This window comes from Conger conger, chromosome 13 (genome assembly GCF_963514075.1).
Source record: "Conger conger chromosome 13, fConCon1.1, whole genome shotgun sequence".
NCBI lineage: Eukaryota > Metazoa > Chordata > Actinopteri > Anguilliformes > Congridae > Conger > Conger conger.
This window is the reverse complement of record NC_083772.1, coordinates 5316372-5343946: the sequence shown is the minus strand read 5'-3', so window position 1 is coordinate 5343946 and position 27575 is coordinate 5316372. Positions and strand designations below refer to the sequence as shown.

Genomic DNA, 27575 nt, shown 5'->3' with positions numbered 1-27575 from the left:
TTTTCCATTGATTAAAGTGTTGCCGGTACATTGTTATCTCATTTTTCTTCTACCAGCCTGGTTTCTTTTCTTTTCCAATCAACACAGCCTCAACGCTCTCCAAGCAATTGTAGGGGAAAATTCACAGAACAAAAGATCTCCCTCCTAAAAGCATGATAAACAATCACAAGTCAAAATCAGACTCCACCTTTGTGAGCAGGCTGGTTCCTTCAAAACTCTTGACGATGTATGCTAAAAGTGTATCAATATATCCGTATTAAAGTATGATATGTACCCTGTATAGTTTCAAACTGATTAACTGCTAAATTGTGCTAGAATTACACAGCAGCCAGCTGGGGGGGGGGGAGGCGTCTCAAACTGTCAAGGACACGGGCAGAGCGAGATATGACTGTACAGCTGATTTCTCCGGGACTCTCAATGTTTTATGCCAGAAGTGTATCTATATGCCAGTGACTTACAATCACTATATCCCATGTACGCTGCTTGTTATCAAATCAAATGAACCTAGAACATTAATTATAGCTGAGCTATACAAAAAAAGCAAAAAACCACAGTGAAAACTGTTGAAATGAGAGCAAAGAATGCAAAGAATGAAACGTACATTTACTCCCTTAGAAGAGAATAATTAATCAAATGTTTAGTATGTCTGTATATTTTCAAAGATTACTGCTGCTTAGTTCGTCTTAGAAAAGCGAAAGATACAGAGTGACGTGTATGGATGACGTGTGTGTTAGAGGGGGGGCATCCAGAACTTTATGAGGTCTGGTAGTTTTCCACTCTGCCAAGAGCAGGTGCGGGGTGAAGTGAGGACAGGGGAAGTCCTGAACTTTGTTCGTAGTTGGCAGAACGCCCTGAACTTTGTACAGATTTGGCAGAGCATAAGGACTGTTGGCAATTTGCCACAATGACGTTGTGGGAGGAGCTTTGGGAGGAGTTACGATAAGAACAGTGTGGGTGATTTGGCAGAATGAGGTTTGAGGAGGAGTTGTAGGTGGAGCAACTGTGTATAAAATGGGTGTGACAGTCGGGATTCAGTTCTGGAGAACTGATCCGGCTTTATGCACGTGGGCTAATAAAGTCTGATTTTCCTGAAGAACTTGCTGCCGTGGTGTCGTCTTTTCCCTCGTGAAGATGTTTTTTGACAAATTGAAGATTTGGACTGTCGTTTCCTAGACACGATACAATCAGGTTCCAGTCTTATCTGGCCACACATTGTTGCAATCATTTTCTCCAAACAGACATCATTTTGTTATACTCAGTGTCAAAACGTTTGGGCATAAAGTCCAGGGGAGTCTCAATGTTATCTGACATTTCTGAGCGGTCCGTCAACATCACAAGATCAACCTTTCTTCTTTGGATTTGCTTTTCCTCAAAAACTGAATAAAAAGAAAAGGAAAATAAAAAATAAAAATAAAATGTTAACCTTTTGCAATGGAACTTAACGTTTTCCTCTTGCACCAATTTATTATTATATATTTTTTATTATTTATGAGAACAACCAATTTGTTCTCCCTCTTGGAAATCCACATTATTTATTTATTTATTTGAATTCCATATACAATATTTTTATTATGTATGAGAACAACCAATTTGTTCTCGCCCTCGGAAATTTCACAATACTTAAAACACCCGGCAGTAATCACGCATATATTTAAGAAGGATTCTCAAATCTTATACACATAAAATATAAAAATGACACACACAAGACATAGAGCAGCTTGTGAAAGCAAGTATTTTACAGAATACCGTCAAACTCGATAGTGGCGTGTACCTGTGCAGCTGCCTGCCTTGCCCCTTATCTGGGCTGCCAAGGTCTTTTTAGGGGTAGGAAGTGATATGTACGATCCTCTGCACGGTGATTTAAGGCCCCTCGAAAAGGAGTCTTTCACCTTGAAATTATGAAGTCCCTGTTCCACATTCAAATTCCATGTATCTCAAGTCAGTATCGACAAGTCTGTCTGCTCACATGCATGCACTGCACAAACCGTCAGTATACCGACCTGTTCTGAGTGCCTGACAGAGGCCAGATTGTTTTGTCGGGCACTCAGAACAGGGGACCCAGATGCGAGACCAAGACAGAGGATTATAAGTAATTATAAAGTAGCAGGTCAGACAGGTGATGGTCAGAAGCCAGCAAACAGATACAGCAGGGATAAGGCGGTTCATAATAGATAGTCCAGGCAATAGGTCAGGTTTCCAGCAACAGATATATCAATGGTAATCCAAAGAGTAGTAGTGGTCACAGGCGATGGATCGAAAACAAACGGGCGAAACAGACGAAAACACAATCCAGAAACAAGGGTCGAAAAACTACGGGTCAGAATCAGACAGGCGGAGAAAGCTAAACTCGGAGGTCGGGGACGAAACAGGTCGTAACAGATATCAATCGGAAAACGCTGTAATGTATGGCATAAATGCATAACAATCTGGCAGGGACAAACAAACAAAGGGGTTTAAATAACACAGGTAACGAGAGGGAATGGGAATCAGGTGGAGGAAACCATCAGGAAGCGAAACCGGTGAAACGAATGAAGTGAAACAAACTGACAGGGTGGCTACGGTGCGCACAGAGGTAACAAAAACATGGAAACGCTAACAACATTGAATACAATACATTGAATGAAACCACACACGAAACCTAACACTTCTGAATGGTAAATGGTTGGCATTTATATAGCGCCTTTATCCAAAGTGCTGTACAACTGATGCTTCTCATTCACCCATTCATACACACACTCACACACCAACAGCGATTGGCTGCCATGCAAGGCACCAACCAGCTCGTCAGGAGCATTTAGGGGTTAGGTGTCTCGCTCAGGGACACTTCGACACAGCCCGGGCGGGGGATCGAACCGGCAACCCTCCGACTGCCAGACGACTGCTCTTACTGCCTGAGCCATGTCGCCCCTGAGCAGGTGAAGTACAATTGAAATTGTACTTCCCTCTAGGGACTTTCAGCGCACTTAGCCCTGGTTATGGGTATGCACTTTGTTGTACGTCGCTCTGGATAAGAGCGTCTGCCAAATGCCAGTAATGTAATGTAATGTAATGAAGGCGAGCAGCCTTTTGTTTAGTTTCCTCATGGTGACAGATGACATGCATTTTTCATCTTTATACAACAGGGAATTTTAAAAATGTAACACTTATTTACTAGAATTATGTTTATTGGATTTTATTTAAAATTATTATGTGGTATGCAAAACATTCTACACTAAATCCAGGAGGTTTACCACAGGAGCACCACAGTGTGCTCTCAACTATGATGAGATATAAAATTCCCAAAAACTTAAGAATTTTCCTGGTAGAGCCATTTAAAGTTTGCTGGGTGTTACACTGAAAAATGCGTTATGGCACAGAATGTGATATTTAGAGGTCCATAACCTTGTAAAGAAAAGTCCTAAATCTTTGTAAATTTGTACGTATGGATAATTTTGAATGTAGAATTTATCTAACCATATGCTACTGTCAGAAATCTAAACATCCCAACTTCATACATCTTTACGTACCTGTGACACCCCTCAAAAAAAGCAAGAGTCCTGTAAAGATCGTTATCATACAAATCTGATACAATGTGACTACTACTCCCAGTGAACTAAATTTGCTATTTACTACTATACAGTTCAAGTTCAAGTTAAACTTCAGAAAGATCTTCAATAAATTAATTAAATCGATGAAATAATTTTTAAAAGGTGCCTTGTGCCTTGTGTACCTTTGTCCAATATTTCATTTTGTCTAAATATCTGAAACCACTCAGTGTGATAAATATGCAATAACAGACGACTGGAAAGGGGCCAAACACTTTTTCATGGCACTGTACATTGAGTGAATCCAAATACAAATTAAAGATGCACAGGAATATCATTCAAGGTAAAGCCAAACACCATTTACAATTTATCATATGGAGATTTATTCAAAAGCATCAAGACTAATGTAACCTTAACCACAAAGTAAAAAGCAGAAAAGAAAAAAAATAGATCAGAATAGAGTTCAGAAATAGTTGTCAGGCATTGAAATGATCAACTCAGGCTTCTTATGCACTGACCCAGGACATGAGGGATAGGAGGGGGGAGGGGGGATTATAAGATGCAGACTCCAAATTATGATCATAATTATTATTTTTTTATTGTGACTACCCAAGACGGAACCCCAAGAACACAGTGTCGTTGTCTGGAGTGGCAAAGATGTCATTTCGGGGTGGTCCCCACAGCTCTACCCACACCTTGTCACTCTCCGACAGCTGAATGACACTGCCGATACTGGCCACTTGGCTCTTCTTGTCGTCTAAGGTGGTGTGATAGGCTGAGACCACATTCTGACCGTTCTTGTTGATCATAAATTGTGCACGCCCATAGGTGGACGCATGCACGGTAAAATGGTAAAAGCCAGCCCGGGGGCAGGTGAATGCACCGGTTAAAGGGCTGTAGCCCTGTCCCTCATTCACCAGCACATTTGTGAACCTCAGGGGGCCTTTGTGGGTCGGATAGCTGTTGGAAATCTCCAGCTTTGCTGTGAAGGCGATGGTCCTTCCTGAAAAACAAAGACGGGACACAACTGTACCAACCACACCACTCCTCCCACTGAAGCAAGTCATTGTCACCTTTTACCCACAGGAACGATCACTCATGACATGAAGCCCATAATGGGGAGAGATACCATCGCAATCATTCACCCAAACAAAATCAACCTTCACTCTCCCCACTGCCCAGGATCCAATACTGGCCACCCCAATGCTCTTCCCAGGAGTCCTTCAGTTTCTTCTGAGAGAGGAAAGCTGAACATCTCCTCAATGAGTAACATCTGGCATATTGCCATCTCCCTTACTTGCTTTAAAGAGAGATGGTACCTACCTGGCTTAACATGGTCAGGCCCATCACCTCTGTTTCCAGTTGGCTTGGGGTCATCAGTGGTCTCTTGAGATGAGAGAGAGATGCAAGAGATTCACTCAATTTGCTCTATGCTATCATTCATGACGTTTACACTGACCCCTGACACTTTAGTGTAAAACCTTAGTGTGAAAACAGGTAGTTTAAAAAAATTGATACAATTAATTAGTATTTCAACTTTATTTTGAATTAAAATTGGAAGGGGACAATGAAAACAATAAACAAACTGTGATGAAACAAAACAACAGGCAGGAAAAAATAGAGCAAATTGATATTACATTACATTACATTACATTATTGCCATTTGGCAGACACTCTTATCCAGAGCAACATACAGTTGATTAGACTAAGCAGGAGACAATCCTCCCCTGGAGCAATGCAGAGTTAAGGGCCTTGCTCAAGGTCCCAACAGCTGTTCGGATCTGATTGTGGCTACACTGGGATTTTAACCCCCAGACTTGCCCGTCCCAGTCATTTACCTAAACCACTATGCTACAGGCCACCATCAAATTGATATTTGTCATTGAGACAAAAACAAGACAAGAGAAAAAAGAAAAGAAAAAGAAAATGGAGCAAATAAGTGATAGGATATGCAAGACCAGTACGTGCGGAGACTGGATTATCATCAGCTTTATTGGGGTTGTGAGAGTAAATTGGTGATATGTGTGTGTTGTGCGTGTGTATGGGGGGGGGGGGTCCATTGCATAATGCTCTTTTTTCTCAAGTTTTCCAGTTTCGTAAGATGGTTTGTAATGATGATTGACGATAGGTCGTGCCTAGTAGGCACATTAAGGTGGAAAGTGGAACTGGTAATTGTTTTAAAAAATGTGAGTTCAAATGTTTCCATAACATTTGTGAGATTGAACCACTCATTCTTGGCCTGTCTGGAATTATCGGTTGAAAGTACAGTTGTCATAACACTGCATATAACTATATTACAGTATGTAGCCTACACATGGATAATAAACAAATAGTCAAACCTGGATTGCAAGCACAGTCAGCTTTGTTGGATTCCATTTGCGCTAAAGTGAAAACAGCAGTTTGCATTTTAAAAGGTATCGCACATTTTGGTTCACCCATTTAGAAATTACAGCAGTGTTTATACATTGTGTTTATACATACAATTTTGCATAAAATCTGAGAATGTGTACTTTAACAACATGTTAATTGTGTGATTCCAAATCTAAAATTGTGGCAAATCAGAGGCAAATCAAGACATAATGGGTCTTTGTCTCAAACATTATGGAGGGCATTGTCATTTAGAAAATACAGCACAACACTAACCATTTCATTGAGTTGGTTCGTGTATAAATTAATTGTCATGTAGCCTAATGCTGCGTTCACATCATATTGGAATTACAGAAATTACAACCTCCTGACTGGGAAAAACAGTTCACATCAACCCCTGAGTTGTAATTCCCAGTCGAAAATAGGGGAACTTGATGGATCCAATATGTGCATGGTAAACGGGGTGGAATTATTCCACCATTGTGGAATTATTTATGTAAACATAATGTAAACAGGCTGGGACATTTCAAGGGAAGAAGAAAATGTATGACAACATGAACACAACATAAACATACAAAGTAATGTGGACCACAGTTGATTCTCATGTTTTGGGTCTTTAAAGGGCTTTAACGCCAGTTGTCGTTTTGTTTTTTTAAGATCATTAGTAGGCTATTGTCATAATATAAATTGATAAAACGAAGTATTCAGAGTGTAGCTGTCCCACCGAAAGATGGCCCGACACTTTAACTGATGATCTTAGATTTGTTGAAAATCCCCAAATCAACCTAAGAGCTGAAACACCATTAGCTTCCCATAGTTTCAATACGTGAACTACCGTAACATTAACTCTTATGAAGCTTAAACTAACATCCCCTCGTGCAAGAAACCTTGGAGTGGTGATGGACAACATGTCCTTCTCCGAGAACATCGCTACGGTTACCCGGGCACACAGGTTCTTCCTGTACAACATCCGGAGAATCCGACACTTTCTCACCACCTACTCCACTCAGCTCCTTGTTCAAGCAATGGTCCTGTCCCGCCTGGACTATTGCAATTCTCTGCTGGCTGACCTTCCAGCATCTGCCATCAGACCCCTACAACTGATCCAGGATGCTGCAGCACGTCTGATATTCAATGTTCCCAGACATTCACGTCACCCCCCTGCTCAGCAACCTCCACTGGCTGCCTATTATGGCTCGCATCAAATTTAAAACTTTAATGCTCGCATACCAGGCAGTTAAGGGATCAGCCCCTGTATATATTCAATCACTTATCAAGACCTATACACCAGCAAGACTCCTCCATTCTGCTACTTCGTGCTGTCTGGCGCCTCCCCCTCGCCACACCTGCACTTCTCGCTCACGACTGCTGTCTGTCCTGGGGTCCCGGGGTGGCCTGTAGCGTAGTGGCTAAGGTACATGACTGGGACCCGCAAGGTTGGTGGTTCGATCCCCGGTGTAGCCACAATAAGATCTGCACAGCCGTTAGGCCCTTGAGCAAGGCCCTTAACCCTGCATTGCTCCAGGGGAGGATTATCTCCTGCTTAGTTTAATCAACTGTACGTCGCTCTGGATAAGAGCGTCTGCCAAATGCCAATAATGTAATGTAATGTAATGTCCTGGTCCCACGGTGGTGGAATGACCTCCCGGTGGATGTCAGAACGGCAGAGTCTCTGACCTCCTTCAAGCGCAGACTGAAGACTCATCTCTTCAGGCTACACCTTTCCCTCCTTAACTCACCACCATGATTAGCCTTATATATGCCATAGACTGTAATAGCACTTTTTTTTTTTGTATAGATATCGTTTGCGTATTAGCTATTGTATTGTTGTACTCGGGGTATTCTAGCTGCTAACTGTGGTATGCTAGTTTGGAAGTTGAGGTATTCTTCAAGGGTCCCGATTGTTGTACTTGTGTTTGATCTGCACTTCGTTGTACGTCGCTCTGGATAAGAGCGTCTGCTAAATGCCTTGTAATGTAATGTAATGTAACTTTGGCTAAACAAAAACCTTTAGCAATTCAGTCCTTACGAGTAAAACTAATTTATGGCACCAAGCACATATCACTATCACACTAGTACAATTGATACTAACCTTGTGCCTCTTCGGGGGGTGCTAAACAGGGAGAGCGAAAAACAACGTGCGTTCGTTTACAACTTGTCTCTCCGTCTTTCCTCTTGTGTTGCGCGACTGCTTCCTGGTATTGCGCAATTCCCGTTTTACTGTCACGCGAATCTCGTTACAAATTAAAAGCCCTTATACTCAGGAAAATAAAGCAGTATAAGCTTAAAACGTAAATTAGATATTAAAACAGCATCAATAAATGTACTTATGAAAAACATATTTGGGTTATTTACACAGAGGTTGAATAAATCTACCTACAGAGAGCGCCGGTGGTATTTATTGCTCCAGAGGAGGTGGTTTTTGGCAAAAGACCAGTGATGTTGGCAGCTTTGTATAGGTGTGTTCACAGATATGCGGAACACACCTCTTTAGTAGATTACTTTCCTGGTCTTCCTCTCTTTTTCTTCTTCCTCTTTCTCATCTTCATCTTCCTCATTCTGTCCAGCGGTGCCCGCAGTGAGGGGCTGTGCAGACGTAGTTTCTTCTGAGTGTTCCCTTTCCCCATGGTGACGGATGACACATACATTTTACAGCTTTATACAGCAGGGAATTTGAAAAATGTAACATTTATTTACTACAATTATTTTTATTGGATTTTATTAAAAATAATTATGAGGTATGCAAAACATTCTACACTAAATCCTGGAGGTTGTGCCACAGCACCTCTCGGTTTTTTCCATTTGTTTGTGTGTGTTCTCAACCATGATGAGATAAAATTCCTGAAAACTTGAGCATTTTCCTGGTAGAGCCATCTAAAGTTTGCTGGGTGTTACACTGAAAAATGCGTTATGGCACGGAATGTGAAATTTAGAAATCCTTAACCTTGATTCTGAAAGATCTTCAATAAATCAATTAAATAAATGAAATAATTTTTAAAAGGTGTCCTGTGTACTCAGTTGGCCCTTTGTCCAATATTTAATTTTGTCTAAACATCTGAAACCACTCAGTGTGATAAATATGCAATAATAGAGGACTGGAAAGGGGGCAAACACTTTTCCATGGCACTGTACATTGAGTGAATCCAAATACAAATGAAAGATGCACAGGAATATCATTCAAGGTAAAGCCAAACACCATATACAATTTATCATCTGGAGATTTATTCAAAAGCATCAAGACTAATGTTGCAATAACCACAAAGTAAAAAGAAGAAGAAAAAAATTCACATGTATGGGTACTGGTGCAAAAAAAAAAACAATATTTCTTAAAAAAGAGCAGAATAGAGTTCAGAAATAGTTGTCAGGCATTGAAATGATCAACTCAGGCTTCTTATGCACTGACCCAGGACATGAGAGATATGAGGGGGCTGGGGGGATTCTAAGATGCAGACTCCGAATTAATTATTATTTTTGTATTGTGACTACCCAAGACGGAACCCCAAGAACACAGTGTCGTTGGCTTCAGTGGCAAAGATGTCATTTCGGGGTGGTCCCCACAGCTCTACCCACACCTTGTCACTCTCCGACAGCTGAATGACACTGCCGATACTGGCCACTTGGCTCTTCTTGTCGTCTAAGGTGGTGTGATAGGCTGAGAACACATTCTGACCGTTCTTGTTGATCATAAATTGTGCACGCCCATAGGTGGGTGCATGCACAGAATGCACCGGTTACAGGGCTGTAGCCCTGTCCCTCATTCACCAGCACGTTTGCGAACCTCAGGGGGCCCTTGTGGGTCGGATAGCTGTCGGAAATCTCCAGCTTTGCCGTGAAGGCGATGGTCCTTCCTGAATATCACTATCACACTAATACAATTGATACTAACCTTGTGCCTCTTCGGGGGGGTGCTAATTGACCAACATTTCACTCACAGGGAGAGCGAAAAACCATGTGCGTTCGTTTACATGTTCGTTGTCTCTCCGTCTTTCCTCTAGTATTGCGCGACTGCTTCCTGGTATTGCGAAATTCCCGTTTTACTGTCACGCGAGACTCGTTACAAAATAAAAGCCCTTATACTCAGGAAAATGAAGCAGTATAAGCTTAAACCGTAAATTAGATATTAAAACAGCATCAACAAATGTACTTATGTAAAACATATTTGGGTTATTTACACAGAGGTTGAATAAATCTACCAACAGAGAGCTCCGGTGGTATTTATTTCTCCAGAGGAGGTTGTTTTGGGCAAAAGACCAGTGATGTTGGCAGCTTTGTACAGGCGTGTTCACAGATATGCGGAACACACCTCTTTAGTAGATTACTTTCCTGGTCTTCCTCTCTTCTTCCTCTTTCTCATCTTCATCTTCCTCATTCTGTCCAGCGGTGCCCGCAGTGAGGGGCTGTGCAGACGTAGTTTCTTCTGAGTGTTCCCTTTCCCCATGGTGACGGATGACACATACATTTTACAACTTCATACAGCAGGGAATTTGAAAAAATGTAACATTTATTTCCTACAATTATTTTTATTGGATTTTATTAAAAATAATTATGAGGTATGCAAAACATTCTACACTAAATCCTAGAGGTTGTGCCACAGCACCTCTCGGTTTTTTCCATTTGTTTTTGTGTGTTCTCAACCATGATGAGATAAAATTCCTGAAAACTTGAGCATTTTCCTGGTAGAGCCATCTAAAGTTTGCTGGGTGTTACACTGAAAAATGCGTTATGGCACGGAATGTGAAATTTAGAGATCCTTAACCTTGATTCTGAAAGATCTTCAATAAATCAATTAAATAAATGAAATAATTTTTAAAAGGTGTCCTGTGTACTCAGTTGGCCCTTTGTCCAATATTTAATTTTGTCTAAACATCTGAAACCACTCAGTGTGATAAATATGCAATAATAGAGGACTGGAAAGGGGGCAAACACTTTTCCATGGCACTGTACATTGAGTGAATCCAAATAAAAATGAAAGATGCACAGGAATATCATTCAAGGTAAAGCCAAACACCATATACAATTTATCATATGGAGATTTATTCAAAAGCATCAAGACTAATGTAGCAATAACCACAAAGTAAAAAGAAGAAGAAAAAAAAAATCTAAATTCACATGTATGGGTACTGGTGCAAAAAAAAAACCCAATATTTCTTAAAAAAGAGCAGAATAGAGTTCAGAAATAATTGTCAGGCATTGAAATGATCAACTCAGGCTTCTTATGCACTGACCCAAGACATGAGAGATATGAGGGGGCTAGGGGGATTCTAAGATGCAGACTCCAAATTATGATCATAATTATTATTTTTTTATTGTGACTACCCAAGACGGAACCCCAAGAACACAGTGTCGTTGTCTGGAGTGGCAAAGATGTCATTTCGGGGTGGTCCCCACAGCTCTACCCACACCTTGTCACTCTCCGACAGCTGAATGACACTGCTGATACTGGCCACAGACTCGCTCTTCCTCAGCCCGTCTAAGGTGGTGTGATAGGCTGAGACCACATTCTGACCGTTCTTGTTGATCATAAATTGTGCAAGCCCATAGGTGGACGCATGCACGGTAAAATGGTAAAAGCCGGCCTGGGGGCAGGTGAATGCACCGGTTAAAGGGCTGTAGCCCTGTCCCTCATTCACCAGCACGTTTGTGAACCTCAGGGGGCCCTTGTGGGTCGGATAGCTGTCGGAAATCTCCAGCTTTGCTGTGAAGGCGATGGTCCTTCCTGAAAAACAAAGACGGGACACAACTGTACCAACCACAGCACTCCTCCCACTGAAGCAAGTCAAAGAATGTAACCTATATAGTGTGCAAGTTCAAATGTTTCCATAACATTTGTAAGATTGAACCACTCATTCTTGGCCTGTCGGGAATTATCAGTTGAAAGTACAGTTGTCATAACATTGCATATAACTACATTACAGTATGTAGCCTACACATGGATAATAAACAAAGAGGCCCACCTTGATAACCTGGATAACAAAAGTCAGCTCGGTTGGACTCCATTTGTGCTAAACTGAAGTATAAAACAGTTAGCATTTTAAAAGGTATACTACATTTTGGTTCAACCATGTAGAAATTACAGAAGTGTTTATACATTGTTCCCCCATTTCTGGGAACCATAATGTTTGGGACACAGCAATGTTATGTAAATGAAAGTGGTCATGTTTAACATTTTGTTGCCTATCCTTTGCATGCAATTTTGAATAAAATCTGAGAATGTGCACTTTAACAACATGTTATTTGTGTGATTCCAAATCTAAAATTGTGGCAAATCAGCGGCAAGACATAATGGGTCTTTGTCTCAAACATTATGGAGGGCATTGTCATTTAGAAAATACAGCACTTGATGGATCCAATATGTGCACGGTAAACGGGGTGGAATTATTCCACCATTGTGTAAACATAATGTAAACAGGCCGGGACATTTCAAGGGAAGAAGAAAATGTATGACAACATGAACACAACATAAACATACAGAGTAATGTGGACCACAGTTGTTTCTCATGCTTTGGGTCTTTAAAGGGCTTTAACGCCAGTTTTTAATTTTTAAACATTCTTTAGATCATTAGTAGGCTATTGTCATAATATTTGTTCAGATAGAAAGTAAGCATATCAGTAACGATTACCTGGTGCTGCGCCGTTGCCTGTTCCACAAAGTATTCAGAGGTTGAATAAATCTACCTACAGAGAGCGCCGGTGGTATTTATTGCTCCAGATGAGGTTGTTTTGGGACAAAAGACCAGTGACGTTGGCTGCTTTGCCTAGGCGTGTTCACAGATATGCGAGTAGATTACTTTAGTGGTTTTCCTCTCTTTTTCCTCTTTGTCATCCTCATCTTCCTCATTCTGTCCTGTGGTGCCCGCAGAGAGGGGCTAAGCAGACATAGTTTCCCCTTTCCCCATGGTGATGGATGACACCACAGAACCACTCTTGGATTTTTACATTTTTTCGGTTGTTGTAGACCACGATGAGACATAATATTCCTGAAAACTTGAGCATTTTCCTGGTAAAGCCATTTAAAGTTGTCACACTGAAAAAATGCATTATGGCACGGAATGTGATATTTCGAGGTCCATAACCTTGTGAAGAATAGTCCTAAATCTTTGTTAAATTTGTAGGTATGGATCATTTTGAATGTAGAATTTATCTAACCTCAGAAAACATATGCTACTGCCAGTAATCTAAATATCCTTCATACATCTTTACATACCTGTCATGGGGGAGGTAATTCCTATTGTGACCATCAGAGGGCCGAGGATCATTGGGAACACCTGTTCCTCATTTGTGCCAGGGGAATTACCTCCCATGAGAGCATTTAAAGACAGTCCTGACTAGGCTTCAGTGCTTGAGTGTTATCTGTTCGCTCTGACATTCAGCCGGTAAAAGCACAAGGTAGACTCCTGTCGTTCAGAGTCAGGTACTGTGCTGGTGTGTGTTATACCCAATTTACACAAACTACAATTTAAGGTAAGGAAGGCGTGTGGTTAAGGTATTTTGTTACCAGCGCCTTCCTAAAAGGGTTTTCTTTTGTTTGGGCTCGTGTGAGCCGGGGTAGATGGACGTTGTCCCCGGTATTTGTATTTTGGTTTGCCTTTTTTTCCCGAGCTGCATCTCGTGGTTTTATTTTCTTGTCTAGCGGTTTTGTGCTAGATTGTACTTTCCTTTCAATACTCTTGGTGTTCTCTGTGCTTGTCTTTAAGCACAGTTGGTATTCTCGCCCTGTGTTTTAAGGGTCGCTTTATTTTCTTCAGCCGTTTTTGTTGGCTTCATTTCTGTTTCTTTACTAAGAATCGCCTACGGGTTAGTTTTTGTTCCTCCCGTTGTTTGGGAGTAGGGATTATTTTCTGTTCTGTTTTGGTCTTGGAGTTGAGGGGCGATACACGTTGTGGGTTCGCCCTCCAAGGACTATTCTCAGTCGCGACTGGCTCTCCCCACTACCCCCACCCTTATAGAACACTCAAGCCATCTAGGAGAGACCAGCGACTGGGGCTAGAATGAACGTGGGAGATTCCCCACTGGAAGCGGTAGTAGCCCCTCAGCAGGCTGCTCTAGACAGGCAGGGACAGGCGCTGCAGGAGTTACAGGCACAGCAGGCTGCCACCACCGTGCAACAAACACTTGTGTTTCAATGCCAGGATGAGATCCTGGCTAGGTTGTGTAGGCAGCAGGATGTGTTATTGGAACTCGCCGATAGTTTTCGGCATCTGGCGAGCGAGTTCCGCTCAGCGCAGGGACAAGCACCATCTCCTGACCCCCCTCAAATACCCACTCTCCCCCAACTTGCGGTCCCATCTTCCCAGTACGTTATACCTGTGGTCAGGGAACCCAAGCTATAGTTGCCGTTACGGTACGGGGGGGAGGCGGGTAAATGCAGGGGGTTCTTGTCCCAATGCCTGATTTTCTTTAAAGCTCAACCCTCACAGCTCTCTACCGAAGACTCCCGGGTGGCGTTTATTTTGTCCCTACTGACGGATAAGGCTCTGGTGTGGGCAGACCCGCTGATCCGGGCACAATCCCCCTTAATGACCAACTCTCAGCTCATCATCCAAGAAATGACTAGGGTCTTCGATCATAATGTCACGGGCAAGGAGGCAGCGGATCTTGGAACTTGGATGAGGCAGGGATCTCAGATTGTCGCAGAGTTCTCCGTGGAGTTTCAGGCTCTGGCAGGGGAGACGGGGTGGGCGGACGAACCCTTGATGACATTGTTTATGGGAGCCTTGTCAGACCCCGTCAGGGATGCGCTGGCCACGCTAGAGCCACCGGGGGATTTGGGGTCATTAATTTCCACCGCATTCGGATCAAAAACCGGGTTCGGGAACGCCAGAGAGAGAGCCGGCAGAACACGCGGGGTAAAGTGGCCGGTTTCGCCTCCCCCAGATAGTACTATAGGGGCAGAAGGGAGACGGTGGGCACACCAGGTAGAAGAGTCCATGCAGTTGGACAGCAATACACTGGTGCGTCCTAAGAGGCGACCCAGTCCGTGTTACTTCTGTAGGCGGCCAGGGCATTTAGTGAAGAACTGTCCCGACCTAAAAGTAAAAGGCCAGTCCCACTAGTGGAGCGAAAGTGGCTAGTGGGACTGACGGACGGTATTAGCTTTCGCACTACTATGCGCATTGAATTGACGTGGAGGGGGGTCACGGTGGAAGCTGAGGCGTTTATCGATTCGGGGGTGGTAGATAATTTTATGGACCGTCGGTGGGCAGAACAGAAGAACCTGTCGGTTCGGTCGATGCCACAGCCCCAATCCATCACGGCCCTTGACGGACGCCCTTTGGGATCCGGGGTAGTCCGCCATAAAACAGAGCGGGTTACGATGCGGATCCCGTTTCGAGGCCACCACGAACGCATTTATTTTTATCTGGTGGAGTCTCCGACTTACCCGGTGGTTTTAGGTCACGTTTGGCTCACTAAACATCAACCACTTATCAACTGGGGTAATCGGAGGCATCCGGTGTCCCGGTGGGGTCCGCACTGCACGACCCACTCCCCCTCTATACAGACTTCCTCGACTCCTCCGAGACAGACAGACATAGGGTCCGAATTGGACGAGGAGGAGGCGGGGGAGGCCCTGAGTCCGAATATCGGGGGGCCGGAGGAGGAGGAGCAGGGGGTGGGCCTAGAGTGGGACTCGCTTTATGATTGGGAGCCGCCTCTCGATGAACGTGAAGGCAGTGAGGGATCCGACTGGGACAATCAGATCGTTTCTCAGGTTGCAGGCAGCGAGTTTGGGACCTGTATGGTAGGGTCTGTAGAATTCCGTCTACCTAATAACGTCCCGAGGGAATATAGCAGGCTGGCGGAGGTGTTCAGTAAGCAACGGGGGACCACGTTACCTCCACACCGGTCGTACGATTGTGCGATCGACCTGTATCCGGGTACTGTTCCACCTCGAGGCTCGCTCTATTCACTGTCTGTGCCTGAGAGCAAAGCCATGGAGGAATACATTCGCGATGCTCTTGCCAGCGGGTTCATAAGGCCATCCTCGTCACCGGCGGGGGCAGGGTTCTTTTTCGTTAAAAAGAAGGACGGGAGCTTAAGACCCTGCATAGATTATCGAGGGCTGAACACCATCACTGTCAAAAATAGATACCCCCTGCCACTTATGAACTCCGCATTCGAGCGGCTGCAAACGGCAGCTGTATTCACTAAACTGGACCTGCGGAATGTGTACAATTTGGTGCGCATAAGGGAGGGCGATGAGTGGAAGACCGCCTTTAACATTCACTCCGGTCATTATGAATACTTAGTAATGCCATTTGGCCTCACCAACGCCCCCGCTGTATTCCAGGCGCTGGTAAACGATGTACTCGTTGCGCAATGCCTCCACGGGATTTTCGCCTTTCGAGGCACAGTTTGGATACGCGCCACCACTGTTCCCGGAATTAGAGCGGGGGGCAGAGGTGCCTTCAGTGGAGGCCTTCGTACGGCGGTGCCGGACCACCTGGAGGAAGGTGAGAGCCGCGCTCTTGCGGGCCACCGCCACCCAGAAAAGGCTGGCCGATAGGCGTCGGCGGGTGCCGCCATCCTACAGGGTGGGGCAGCGGGTGTGGTTATCCACTCGCGATCTGCCATTGCGGGTCGAATCCCGGGAACTCGCCCCTCGCTACGTGGGGCCCTTCAAAATCATAAGGAAAATCAACCCAGTCACGGTGCGCCTCCAGTTATCCAGGTCTATGAGGATTCACCCCACCTTCCATGTCTCTCGCCTGAAACTGGTGCCTACTAGTGCGCTGGCCCCGGCGGAGGTTTCTCCACCACCTCCACGGCTCATTGACGGGGGGGCCAGTCTGCACTGTGCGCCGCATATTGGCGGAGCGCCGCATAGGCAGAGGCAGGCAGTACCTCATCGACTGGGAGGGTTTCGGTCCGGAGGAGCGCTGTTGGGTCCCCTCAAGGGACATTCTGGACCCGGGACTGATCCGGGAGTTCCATAGGCGGGGAGCTGAAGGAGTGTCTGGGGCCACTCCTTAGTAGTTTGGCGCCTTATAATACCTGTAACACCCCTATGATCTAAAAATGAAATGAGTCTGATTAGCATTACCAGTATAGCCGCTATTCCACTTTTTAAACAGGGTTTAATCTATTATTTAATTTGATCAACAATCAAAAATAATATTTTAATAGGATTTATTGTGATGGTGCAGTCGGTGGCACTGCCGCCTCACAGCAAGGAGCTCCTGGGTTCGAATTCCCTTCGGCCGGGGCCTCTCTGTGTGGAGTGTGCATGTTCTCCCTGTGTTCGTGTGGGTTTCCTCCGGGTACTCCGGTTTCCTCCCACAGTCCAAAGACATGCAGGTTAGGCTGAATAGGTAGGTTAGGCCTGAATAGGTTAGGCCTATCCGGAACAGGGTCGCAGGGGGGCTGGAGCCTATCCCAGCATACTTTGGGCAAAAGGCAGGAATACACCCTGGACAGGTCACCAGTCCATCACAGGGCACACACACCATTCACTCACACACACACTCATACCTACGGGCAATTTAGACTCTCCAATCAGCATGTCTTTGGACTGTGGGAGGAAACCGGAGTACCTGGAGGAAACCCACGCAGACACAGGGAGAACATGCAAACTCAGCTTAGAGAGGCCCCGGCCGACGGGGATTCGAGCCCAGGACCTCCTTGCTGTGAAGAGGCAGTGCTACCCACTGCACCATCCGTGCAGCCAGCAGGAACTATTTTCTTGTAAATTATTCTTGTCATGAAATTGTTCATAAAAAATTGTGATCACGGTGGAATCACTGCGAGCACATTTTTTCCCCATTCTGATGGTTGACTGAAGCTCCTGACCCGTATCTACAGGATTTTATGCATCACACTGCTGCCACACGATTGGCCGATTATATAATCGTGTGAATACTTAGGTGTACAGGTGTTCCTATTAAAGTGCTCAGTGAGTGTATATATCTACTGTTTAAGTACCTTGCCCCATAGGGTACAATGGCAATGTCCCAAGTCCAGTTCAAAAGCCATTATGTCACACTGTTGACCCCCAAATATGATACCCGTTCATACAGAGCCAGTTTTTGTGCTTGGTGAAGGACATTTTTTTAATATTTTCAGAAGTGATGACCTGCTGGCTTTAAAATGGCTCACAGTAGCACTTTATAATAATTACCAGCAATTTATAAATTATTCGGTTATGATAAATTAATAACTAACAAATAATATAAATACATATGTAAATTATTGATATATAATTTGTTGTTGTATAATTAATGTATTGTAAGTCATGTACAAACCATGACCTACTCATGAAGACATAAATAATAAATAATAATTAGTAAACAGTTACTATGAAAATTCAATACAGGCATACGATTCAGTACTTCTCACATGTTATACATGATCTGTAAATGTATTAATAAATCATTTATTAGACATTTACAAAGCTTTCTACAGTTTTGGCACCCATTCATTTTTTGTGTGAAAGAATTGTACATGTGTCATTTACAGTAGAAAGACTTGGTATGTTGTAACCTGCAGAGTTACTGGGCAAAACCACAAAACATTAAGCAAAACAGGAAACAGATTGAGAAGGCATGAACAATAGGAAAATTGCTATGTTGAGCAACTAGAGATTGTGCAAGCACAGAATTCTGACTGTTTTGCTGTTCTCAGCATGAAACAGCATATAAGAAGAGAAGATTCCTGTTTTTGGCAGAGAGCTCTCTGCCATTCTGTGTAAAACTAGATTATTTTCTCTGCTAATATGAATTACTGAATAGGTGCTGTGAATCATTATTGGGATGGGGGTAAAAGGGAAATTCCCAGACAGTACAAGATCCTGATGCAAATCGGTTCAGAAAATCCGAAGCGGTTGGCCACGCTGGTTTCAAACGTTCCCTATGTGGTTGTGTTCACTGGAACAGGCTCAGACAGATGTGCCATCAAGTTCAAGCGTGGGTTGAACCCATAATAAATCCAGGAGAAAAAAATGCTATAGAATCGATACAATTAGCTTGAATGTACATTTTCTATGATATTATGCATGAGACCTCATTGACTTATACGTCTCATTTAAAACACAGCATTCAATACCGTGAATTAAATCAGTAATGGCTAACATTGAAATACCATTTAGAAATAAACCGCAGTTAATGCAAGTTACCTGTGAGTAGGCATCCAGCTGTGCTACAAAGGTTGGCCAGGTTTGTTAGACATACAGAGATAACATCAGCAGGACCGTTGTTGTTACCTCTGTCACTTCATTTGATGATTTGCTGTTTTCTTGTAAACCCCAGGTATATAGAGGGAAACGTGAAATGGTTTGAGCTAATATGACATCCTGTGCGACTTTAGTGTATAGCCATTAATATGACACCTTTCCACATTGACATTCTATTTCAGCATTGCACATTGTTAATTAAATTGTATTCATTTTAACCTGACTCCACTGCACACCAAGATGTTTAGTCCTAACAGACATAGATAACATAGGATACATGCACCACCTGTAGTCACTCACCTATACACCAGTGCCGTCACAAGATACATAAATGTATCTTTGTAGGCTATACAGGCCAGAGGCACGTCCACATCTACAAAGATAGATAGCGATTGTATAGAGCCACACAATTTGTGGACATTTGCATTTGTTGAACTGTTAGAGAAACGCCTGGTAAGACAATACACGTTTGCTTCGCCTCTCAGATACTTTTTGGTGTCTTTGGGGGGTTCCTACACTAACGAGAGAATACAAACCGGGCAGGCTTATACGGTGGTGTTCGAACCATCGTGAGCTAACACGGTCTCCCGAACACAGGGTTATTGTGCAGTTATTTGTCATTTTCTCTATAATTATTGGTCCAATTCACATCAATCAATGTGTTTTAGTGTATGGGATAGACAAAAAGCAACCATATAAACCACATTCCTCAGTAGAAAAACCATTGAACGGACCAGCGGGTTAACTACGACCTGTCGGGCCCCAGTCCAAATTATACTCTGGGTCCCCCTCCCCACACGTACACTTACAGTGTGTATGCGGCAGCCATTTAGAACCACAGACAGTCAACAAGGCACAGGAATAAGCGCTAGCCTGTCCTCCTAACGGATAACAATAATGTAATTAACAGATGGGAGACAACATCACAACACTCTTTCTGGCTAACAAATGCTGGTCACTCATTTAGAAGGACATATGACAGAAGAATTCTCTCCATAATAAATGAAAAAATCCTCAAACACCTGTTCGACAAAATCCCCAAACACGTTTCAGGAGTGGATTAGTCAATGGCCACTGTCCTACACTTTAAAACGCAAAACGTTGGCCAGGTTACATTACATTATTGACATTTGGCAGACGCTCTTATCCAGAGCGACGTACAGTTGATTAGATTAAGCAGGAGACAATCCTCCCCTGGAGCAATGCAGGGTTAAGGGCCTTGCTCAAGGGCCCAACGGCTGTGCGGATCTTATTGTGGCTACACCGGGATTAGAACCACTGACCTTGCATGTCCCAGTCATTTACCTTACCCATTACGCTACAGGCCACCCCTCAGGTTAGAATTGACCAAGAAGTACTTAAAAGAGCGACCGCAATTGGAGACAATTAATGATGTTCATCCCTGCCATTACTTCTCCCCATCTGGATCTCTCCATTTCCCTCGGGGATACCACACTTACGCCATCACCCAGTTCAACGAACCTCGGCGTGGTGATGGACAGCAGACTGTCCCTCTCCGAGAACATTGCGGCAGTGCCCCGGTCATGCAGGTTCTTCCTATATAACATACGGAGAATCCGCCCCTTTCTCACCCCCTACTCGACCCAGCTCCTGGTCCAAGCGATGGTTCTGTCCCGCCTGGACTACTGCAATTCCCTCTTGGCTGGCCTCCCAGCGTCTGCCATCAGACCCCTCCAACTTATCCAGAATGCAGCAGCTCGTCTGGTCTTCAACCTTCCCAAATACTCACATGTCACCCCCCTGCTTACTTCCCTCCACTGGCTGCCTGTCATGGCTCACATCAAATTCAAAACATTGGTGCTAGCCTTCCGAGCAGTTAAGGGGTCTTCCCCAGCTTACCTACAATAAATCATCAGACCCTACACCCCTGCCAGACCTCTTCGTTCAGCCTCCACAGGCCGCTTGGCACCTCCCCTCTCCGAATTCCTCCTCACGCTCACGACTACTGTCTGTTCTGGCTCTACGGTGGAACGAACTCCCCGTTGAGGTTAGAACTGTAGAATCTCTTCCGACCTTCAAGCAAACTGAAGATGCACCTCTTCAAGCAGCATCTCTCCCCGTCCCTCCCTCCCTCCCTGTGAACCTTAATTGTTGTCTTTCTGTGATTTACTTTCTGTGTATCAGTATTGTTAGTTTGGCTAGGTAAGCAGTGTTTGGCTAGTTCAGGGGTTTGTTCACACTTTTGCATTGTTTGTCAAACAAATCATTTGTAAGATACAGGTTCATACATTGTTCATACATTTGCGTGTTGCGGTACTATGATAAAAAAACAAAAAAAAAACAAAAAAAAAAAACGATGATGAAATAGGCCCTGGTCCTTAACTTTGTTGTGCAGGTAGCAGTTGAAATTGTACTTCCCTCTAGGGTCTTTCAGCGCACTTATCCCTGGTTATGGGTATGCACTTTGTTGTACGTCACTCTGGATAAGAGCGTCTGCCAAATGGCATTAATGTAATGTAATGTAATGAGACAGAACAATCTGGTATATGAAACCTGTTGAGTGTACCCATCACCAAAGGAATCCACCTGTCAGAATGGCAGCGTGCACTTAAAACATCGGAGAGATCTGCTGACCTCTCACAGATAACAAACATATCCCCTGACATTCCTGTCTGACTGGAATCTGTGGTGATACTGAAAGAATACTGAATGCATTGGACAAAGGAGCTGCACAGGAAATGGCACTACTTCCCAGACCTGGAGGGTCGAGGTATGCCCTACAACACGCTGTACAAAGATTCCTACGCCTTGGGTGTTATGTCCTCCTGAGACCTGCCAGAAAGAATATAATTGAGATGGATGAAAATTTTATTTTATTGAATATGCCTTGGAGTGTAGGTTTCAGCACAATGTGGTTCTTGACATTGCTACAGGGAACAAACATGAACGAGTTGCCTCTTAGGAGGATTTTACACAACGTTTTATATGAAGGCATTCATCAGCTTACTCTCATGTTTAACCGTTTTATTTTGCATGCCATCCAAAAAGATAGCTAGGTATCCCACGCCATTAGACACTGCCACCTCTGTGCTTATCCTAACCCAATGGTTTGTGTATCTATGAATGACTAAGGGCAGAAAAGAAAACCATATTTGTCAGGAACCGGGCAGCAGCCAAGAGCAGACTCAGGGTGACAAAAAAAACCGTCAAGGCAGACTAAAAAGCACAGGGAAGATCCAAAACGTGAATCCAAAAACACAGAGAGTCAAAACCGGGCGAAAAACAAAAACTAAATTTGTTTGTTGAAGAAGAACCATGCCCCAAATGCCAGCAAAATTTGGCTGCAGAACAATAGGGTACTAGCTGAAAAAGACAGGTATAAATACAAAACTGATAAACAGACAATAAGAAGCAGGTGAGAGACATGCCAGAAAGACAGGAAGGAAATGCGGAGTGGGAGGCGGAGACACTAAATGGAGAACGGGTAAGATACATTCGTAAGATACAGGTTCATACATTGTTCATACATTTGCATGTTGCGGTACTATTATAAAAAAACCCAAAAAAAACATGATGTAATAGGCCCTGGTCCTTATCTTTGTGCAGGTAGCAGTTGAAATTGTACTTCCCTCTAGTGTCTTTCAGCGCACTTATCCCTGGTTATGGGTATGCACTTTGCACTTTGTGATATGTCACTCTGGATAAGAGCGTCAGCCAAATGCCATAAATGTAATGTAATGTAATGTAAGATTGAATGAGTGGGAATGAATGGGAAGACAGACTACGGTGGTCACAGTGGGAAGGAATGAAAACGTTGAGAACTAAGACAAAAACAGATACAGAAAAACACAGAACCTAACAATATTCAATGCATTCTAAAACATACATACGTCAGTGCAGCTGTTGAGAAAGATCCTGAGCAAACTGACATTTGGATTGGTTTCCCCTGCAATGGGAAAACTCACTACATGGTGATGTTTACATGGAGATATAATTTAATTATGTTTTGATCCTGTTAAAAACCTGCATTTTGAGGCAAAATGATCCACCACAGAGTCCTCTGAATGTTTTATTTGGCATGTTTTAAGATCAAACACGAAACCTCTCCAAAAAAATAGATGATACAAAATATTTTACTAGGTAGAACAGATTAATGTTATTTTCATATTTTTCACAGACTAATGTACTGCACACATTTATTTCACCCAAATGCTGTAGTACACACCAGTTCTCTTCTGGAGTTCTCCATTCAGTTCTCACTTGCTCACTCACTCACTCACTCTGTCTGTACAGCCGTCTGTGCATCAAGGCAGACCCTTAAAGCCAGGTAACATTTAGTGCAGCGATCAGTGTGCAAATCCAAACAAAAAAACAAAAACAAAAAAAACAGTATGCAACAACCTCACATGCTCAGATGCACAAGTTACTGGAACAATCAGAGTGAACATGAAAATATCTGAAGGCAAAATTAGCCTTCACTGGAAAGTCTTCAGTTGTCAGCTACCCTGTATGACATCACTTATAGAACTCATCCCCTTTCAAGGTGATTTACATGTCCAATGGCAGATTTAAGGTAAATTGGTAGTGTCTCTTTCGGGATTTGACCCCACTCTTCCGTCCTACAGCTGAAAGCCCCTGCGTTTGAAGGCCACTCAAGACCCCCCCCAGTCCACTATGTCCGTCTGTCTGTCAGCGTATCCTCAGAGGTCAACTTGCTAGTCTCTCCTCAGATATCTGTATGCCTGTCTGTATTCAGTCATGTAAAACTATTCTCCTCTTTAAATAGTTTGCACTGAACTAACTATTAGGGGGGGAGAAGGGACGGGTCATCCTGCCACTTTTAGGGGGTTGCTGGGACGTAGGGGGTCAGTCCCATTGCCCAGGGATCCCCCAGGGTCTACTCCCAGATGCCCATCTCCTCTGCTCAGTGTCACTGGTCCCTCCAGAGAACCTTCCGGAAAGGCACGGTTTTGGGGGCTCAGGACTTCAGGAGAGGTCCACACTGCACTTTCTGCTCCAGGCTTGCAGCTCCTCTCCCTCTGCACACACCAGCAGGTAACCCTCACACACCACATGGGGCCAGCGCACCTGAGAGAGAGAGAGAGAGAGAGAGAGAGAGAGACGGAGGGAGAGACAGAGAGTGAGAGAGGGAGGGAGTGAGAGAGAAAGAGAGGGAGAGACAGAGTGAGAGAAAGAGAGGGAGAGGGAGAGGTGGGTAGAAGAGCTTCTGCGCTTAAACACCATCACTTCTTCTCATTTTGCATATTTGTCTGCTCATCAATGTGTGTATTTATAACCAGAGCAGCGTGTGAGTGAATGATGTATTGTATTATGCTTATTGTGATAGTGGGGTGTCAGTGTGCCTGTATGTTGGTGTGTTGCAGTGGGTGTGTTACGCTAATCGTGTTAGCGGTACGTCAGTGTGCCTGTATGTTGGTGTGTTGTGATGGGTGTGTTACGCTAATCATGTTAGCGGTGCGTCAGTGTGCCTGAATGTTGGTGTGTTGCGGTGGGTGTGTTACGCTAACCGTGTTAGCGGTGCGTCAGTGTGCCTGAATGTTGGTGTGTTGCGGTGGGTGTGTTACGCTAACCGTGTTAGCGGTGCGTCAGTGTGCCTGAATGTCGGTGTGTTGCGGTGGCTGTGTTACGCTAACCGTGTTAGCGGTGCGTCAGTGTGCCTGTATGTTGGTGTGTTGCGGTGGGTGTGTTACGCTAACCGTGTTAGCGGGGTGAACGGCGGCGCCTACCCTGTGGAACAGCTGCAGGTGACGTAGCAGAGGGATGACCAGTGGGTAACGGCAGGCGGGGGGCGCTGTCGCTCCCTGTGAACACATGGAGCGGGTGAAGGGTCATGCCGGGACGATTGTGCAGAAAACGAAATGGGGATGGGGGCTGGTCGCAGGGGAGGGAGCAACCATGGCTGCATGTGCTGAGCTTCACTGCAGATGTATGCATGACTTTTTTTTTGGGGGGGGGGGGTGTCATAGGGGCCCCACCATTGGGAAGACATAGAGTGTGTGCAGAGACAGCGGAGACAGGAGGAAAAAGGCGGCTTACGTCCCCCGCGGGGTCCGGACGCAGAGAAGAGCGTGGCAGGCAGACGTTCGGCCCTGTGGTCAGGGGGGATAAACAGATCAGAGTTAGGGTGGGGGCAGCCGCAGGCACCGGGGGGGAGTGGCGTGAGAGGGTGGGGCCAGAAACTTCTGGAATGCTCTTGTGGCCACGCAGTGGAATGGGAGAAAGAGAGAGAGAGAGTGGGAGAGAGACACAGAGAGAGAGAGAGAGAGAGAGAGAGAGACAGAGCATTTCAGAGGGAAAGCAAGTAAGGCATTTCGCTCCACGAATGAGTAGTCTGCAGTTGTACGCGCAGGTGAGGCTGGGCGGTGACAGCCCTGCCCGCCAGTCTGCACTAAAACTACACATCAGCTTCCGCTCTGATGTCAGCAGGACAGAGACCGGCTCCCGGTGACAGGAAGAGGGGACGGGGAAGGAAGCCCCGGGGCATTTCCACCCCTGCCCCTTTAAGACACGCCGTCCTGCCGCGGGGTGACTAACAGCTGAAGAGCCGTGCCCCGACATGCCAGCTCTATTCCGGGAGCGGGTATTTATCACTCTGATCCGGGGCAGAGATTCGCGCCCAGAGAGATTCGCGTTTGCGTTCGCGCCGTGCTGTGGAATTGCCCGAGGGGCGCTGGCCGTCAGAAACGTCACCTTGGGCAACTCCGGCGCATTTCTAGCTTTCCAGCCTCCAGGTCAAATAAGACCTGAAGGACGTACCTCTTTTGCAACTTGCTCTGCAGTGAGAAGCATGTCACTCTACAGCCACTAGGGTGTGCTGTTGGCCTAAGGCTGCAGGATTCTCTGTCATAAGGCTGCAGGGACTGTCTGCTTGTTATGTATGGGGGTATGTGTGTGGTTCCAGTCTCGTACTGCCGGTGGAGCCAGGAGGACTGATTACGAACCCGCCACACCTGCCATAGCCTGGAGTATATATCCTCCCCTTCCTCCACTCTCTCTCTCTCTTTGTCTTGGCAGCCGGCTCTGCAGCAGCAGGGCCTTCAACCTCCACCATTTTGTTTTGAGCAGTTCATAGTTCCTGTGTTACAATAAATTTAGTTCTTTTCGAACACTTTAACTGTGTCTGTTTCCACGATGTTATATTCCCTGAGCCAGGGTTGTAACACTGCCCCACACACCACATACCACAGACCCTGATGCTTCTGTACTATTAATGAACGTCGACAAGACACTCTGCAAGAAGCTCCGAGTGTAGTTAAACATGGAAATGTGTCACATCTCCCGCTGAACATAAGGGCGGCAAGTTCAGGGTTTAAGTTGTGGCAGGAAAATTGAGGCTACACAGACCCATAATGAGACAAGCAACACCAGCGAACAAATCAAACTGCTTTCCTCGCCACAGCAACATGACTGGTTCGAGCAGTGAACCAGGGAAAACAAAACACAGCTCCGCTCCAAATTCTTCCCCTCCCATCTCTGTTTCCAGGGCTGAAAACCCTGGTGTGGGACAAAGCAGAGTGGGGGACACTTGCCCGTCTCCCTGACGTCCCTCAGGGTCTTTATCTCTGCCCTCAGCCTCTCCATCTCTTCCTTTATCTCGCGGTTCCTCCTCTCTGCCTCCTGCAGTCTCCTGGGGACACACACAAACACTCTGTGTCATTCTGCGCTTTGACGCAGGCTGTTTTAAGTATTTCGACACACAATGTGGAAGAATGCTCTAGAGACAGTCGACATGTTCACGTGTTGGGCACTCCAAAAAAAAAAAAAAATAATCCATCCATCCATTATCTCAACCCACTTATCCTGAACAGGAGCCTATCCCAGCATACATTGGGCGAAAGGCAGGAATACACCCTGGAGAGGTCGGAGAGGATTAAATATATATCTTCAAATAAAAATAAAAAAAAAGGAAAAAAATAAAAACAACACAAATTTGTGTTGCCCAATCACAGTGGTTGAACACATTAAAACGAATGGCTTACACATTTACTGTGTCAAAGTGTGTTGTCCCCCTGAGCACACTCTCTAAACATGTGAAAATTCGACACAACATGTGTTAAAAATGACATCTCTTCTTAGACCGAACTCCTGCTCGGCTTGATCCAGGACTGGAGCCCCTGCGCACCAAAGTCCATTTCATCTAAAGTACCTTCGCGGTCCCCGAAACATTAAAGACTAGTTGAAATGGAAGCACGTACGACACGTACGCGAGTGAAACAGCTCTTTCAGAGGGCTGGGGACTCGATTTGACTTCCTATGAATGAGAAGGGGGAAGAAGCCGTCGGCTACTGCTCTGAAATGATACTGAGGGGAAGGGAACATTGACAGGCCGGTGTCGGTACATGATGACATCAAATCTCGTAAAATCGTGTTTCCAGGAATTGAGAAATGCCAAACTTCCCTCACGTGCCCGCTGAGGCCTTTAACCTCACCATGTAAGTTTATGTGCTACTCCCGCTGTGGCAATGACCACTTGGCACGTGCAACCAATGAGCAACATAAAGGTTTAACATGACATATTTCCATTTAAGGGGGTGAGA

The 27575-nt window shown here is 44.8% G+C and overlaps 3 protein-coding genes across 5 annotated transcripts in view; all 3 read right to left on the bottom strand.

Annotated features, from left to right (window-relative positions):
* Nucleotides 1-2881: 2881 nt before the first annotated feature.
* Nucleotides 2882-9577, bottom strand: LOC133108223 (complement C1q tumor necrosis factor-related protein 5-like). The gene is made up of 4 exons (XM_061217693.1): nucleotides 9378-9577; nucleotides 7984-8111; nucleotides 4848-4910; nucleotides 2882-4527 (listed from the first exon to the last, which is right to left on the bottom strand). The coding sequence occupies exons 1-4, from the start codon at nucleotides 9575-9577 to the stop codon at nucleotides 4130-4132; spliced, it is 789 nt and encodes a 262-aa protein (XP_061073677.1). The 3' UTR covers nucleotides 2882-4129.
* A 1326-nt stretch (nucleotides 9578-10903) lies between these two features.
* Nucleotides 10904-12557, bottom strand: LOC133107283 (complement C1q and tumor necrosis factor-related protein 9A-like). The gene is made up of 3 exons (XM_061216256.1): nucleotides 12512-12557; nucleotides 11846-11898; nucleotides 10904-11607 (listed from the first exon to the last, which is right to left on the bottom strand). The coding sequence occupies exons 2-3, from the start codon at nucleotides 11886-11888 to the stop codon at nucleotides 11204-11206; spliced, it is 447 nt and encodes a 148-aa protein (XP_061072240.1). The 5' UTR covers nucleotides 11889-11898; nucleotides 12512-12557; the 3' UTR covers nucleotides 10904-11203.
* A 10516-nt stretch (nucleotides 12558-23073) lies between these two features.
* The window catches only part of LOC133108680 (myotonin-protein kinase-like), a 20703-nt gene continuing 16201 nt past the window's right edge, over nucleotides 23074-27575 (bottom strand). For 2 of the 3 annotated variants that reach the window (XM_061218318.1, XM_061218319.1), the window contains exons 12-14: nucleotides 26568-26665; nucleotides 24765-25127; nucleotides 23074-24105 (exon numbers count right to left, since the gene is read on the bottom strand). In XM_061218318.1, the coding sequence (XP_061074302.1) occupies nucleotides 24080-24105; nucleotides 24765-25127; nucleotides 26568-26665 (487 nt within the window). In that variant the 3' untranslated portion in view covers nucleotides 23074-24079. The remainder of the gene's footprint in view (nucleotides 24106-24764; nucleotides 25128-26567; nucleotides 26666-27575) is intronic. The other variant, XM_061218320.1, reaches the window with a different exon arrangement.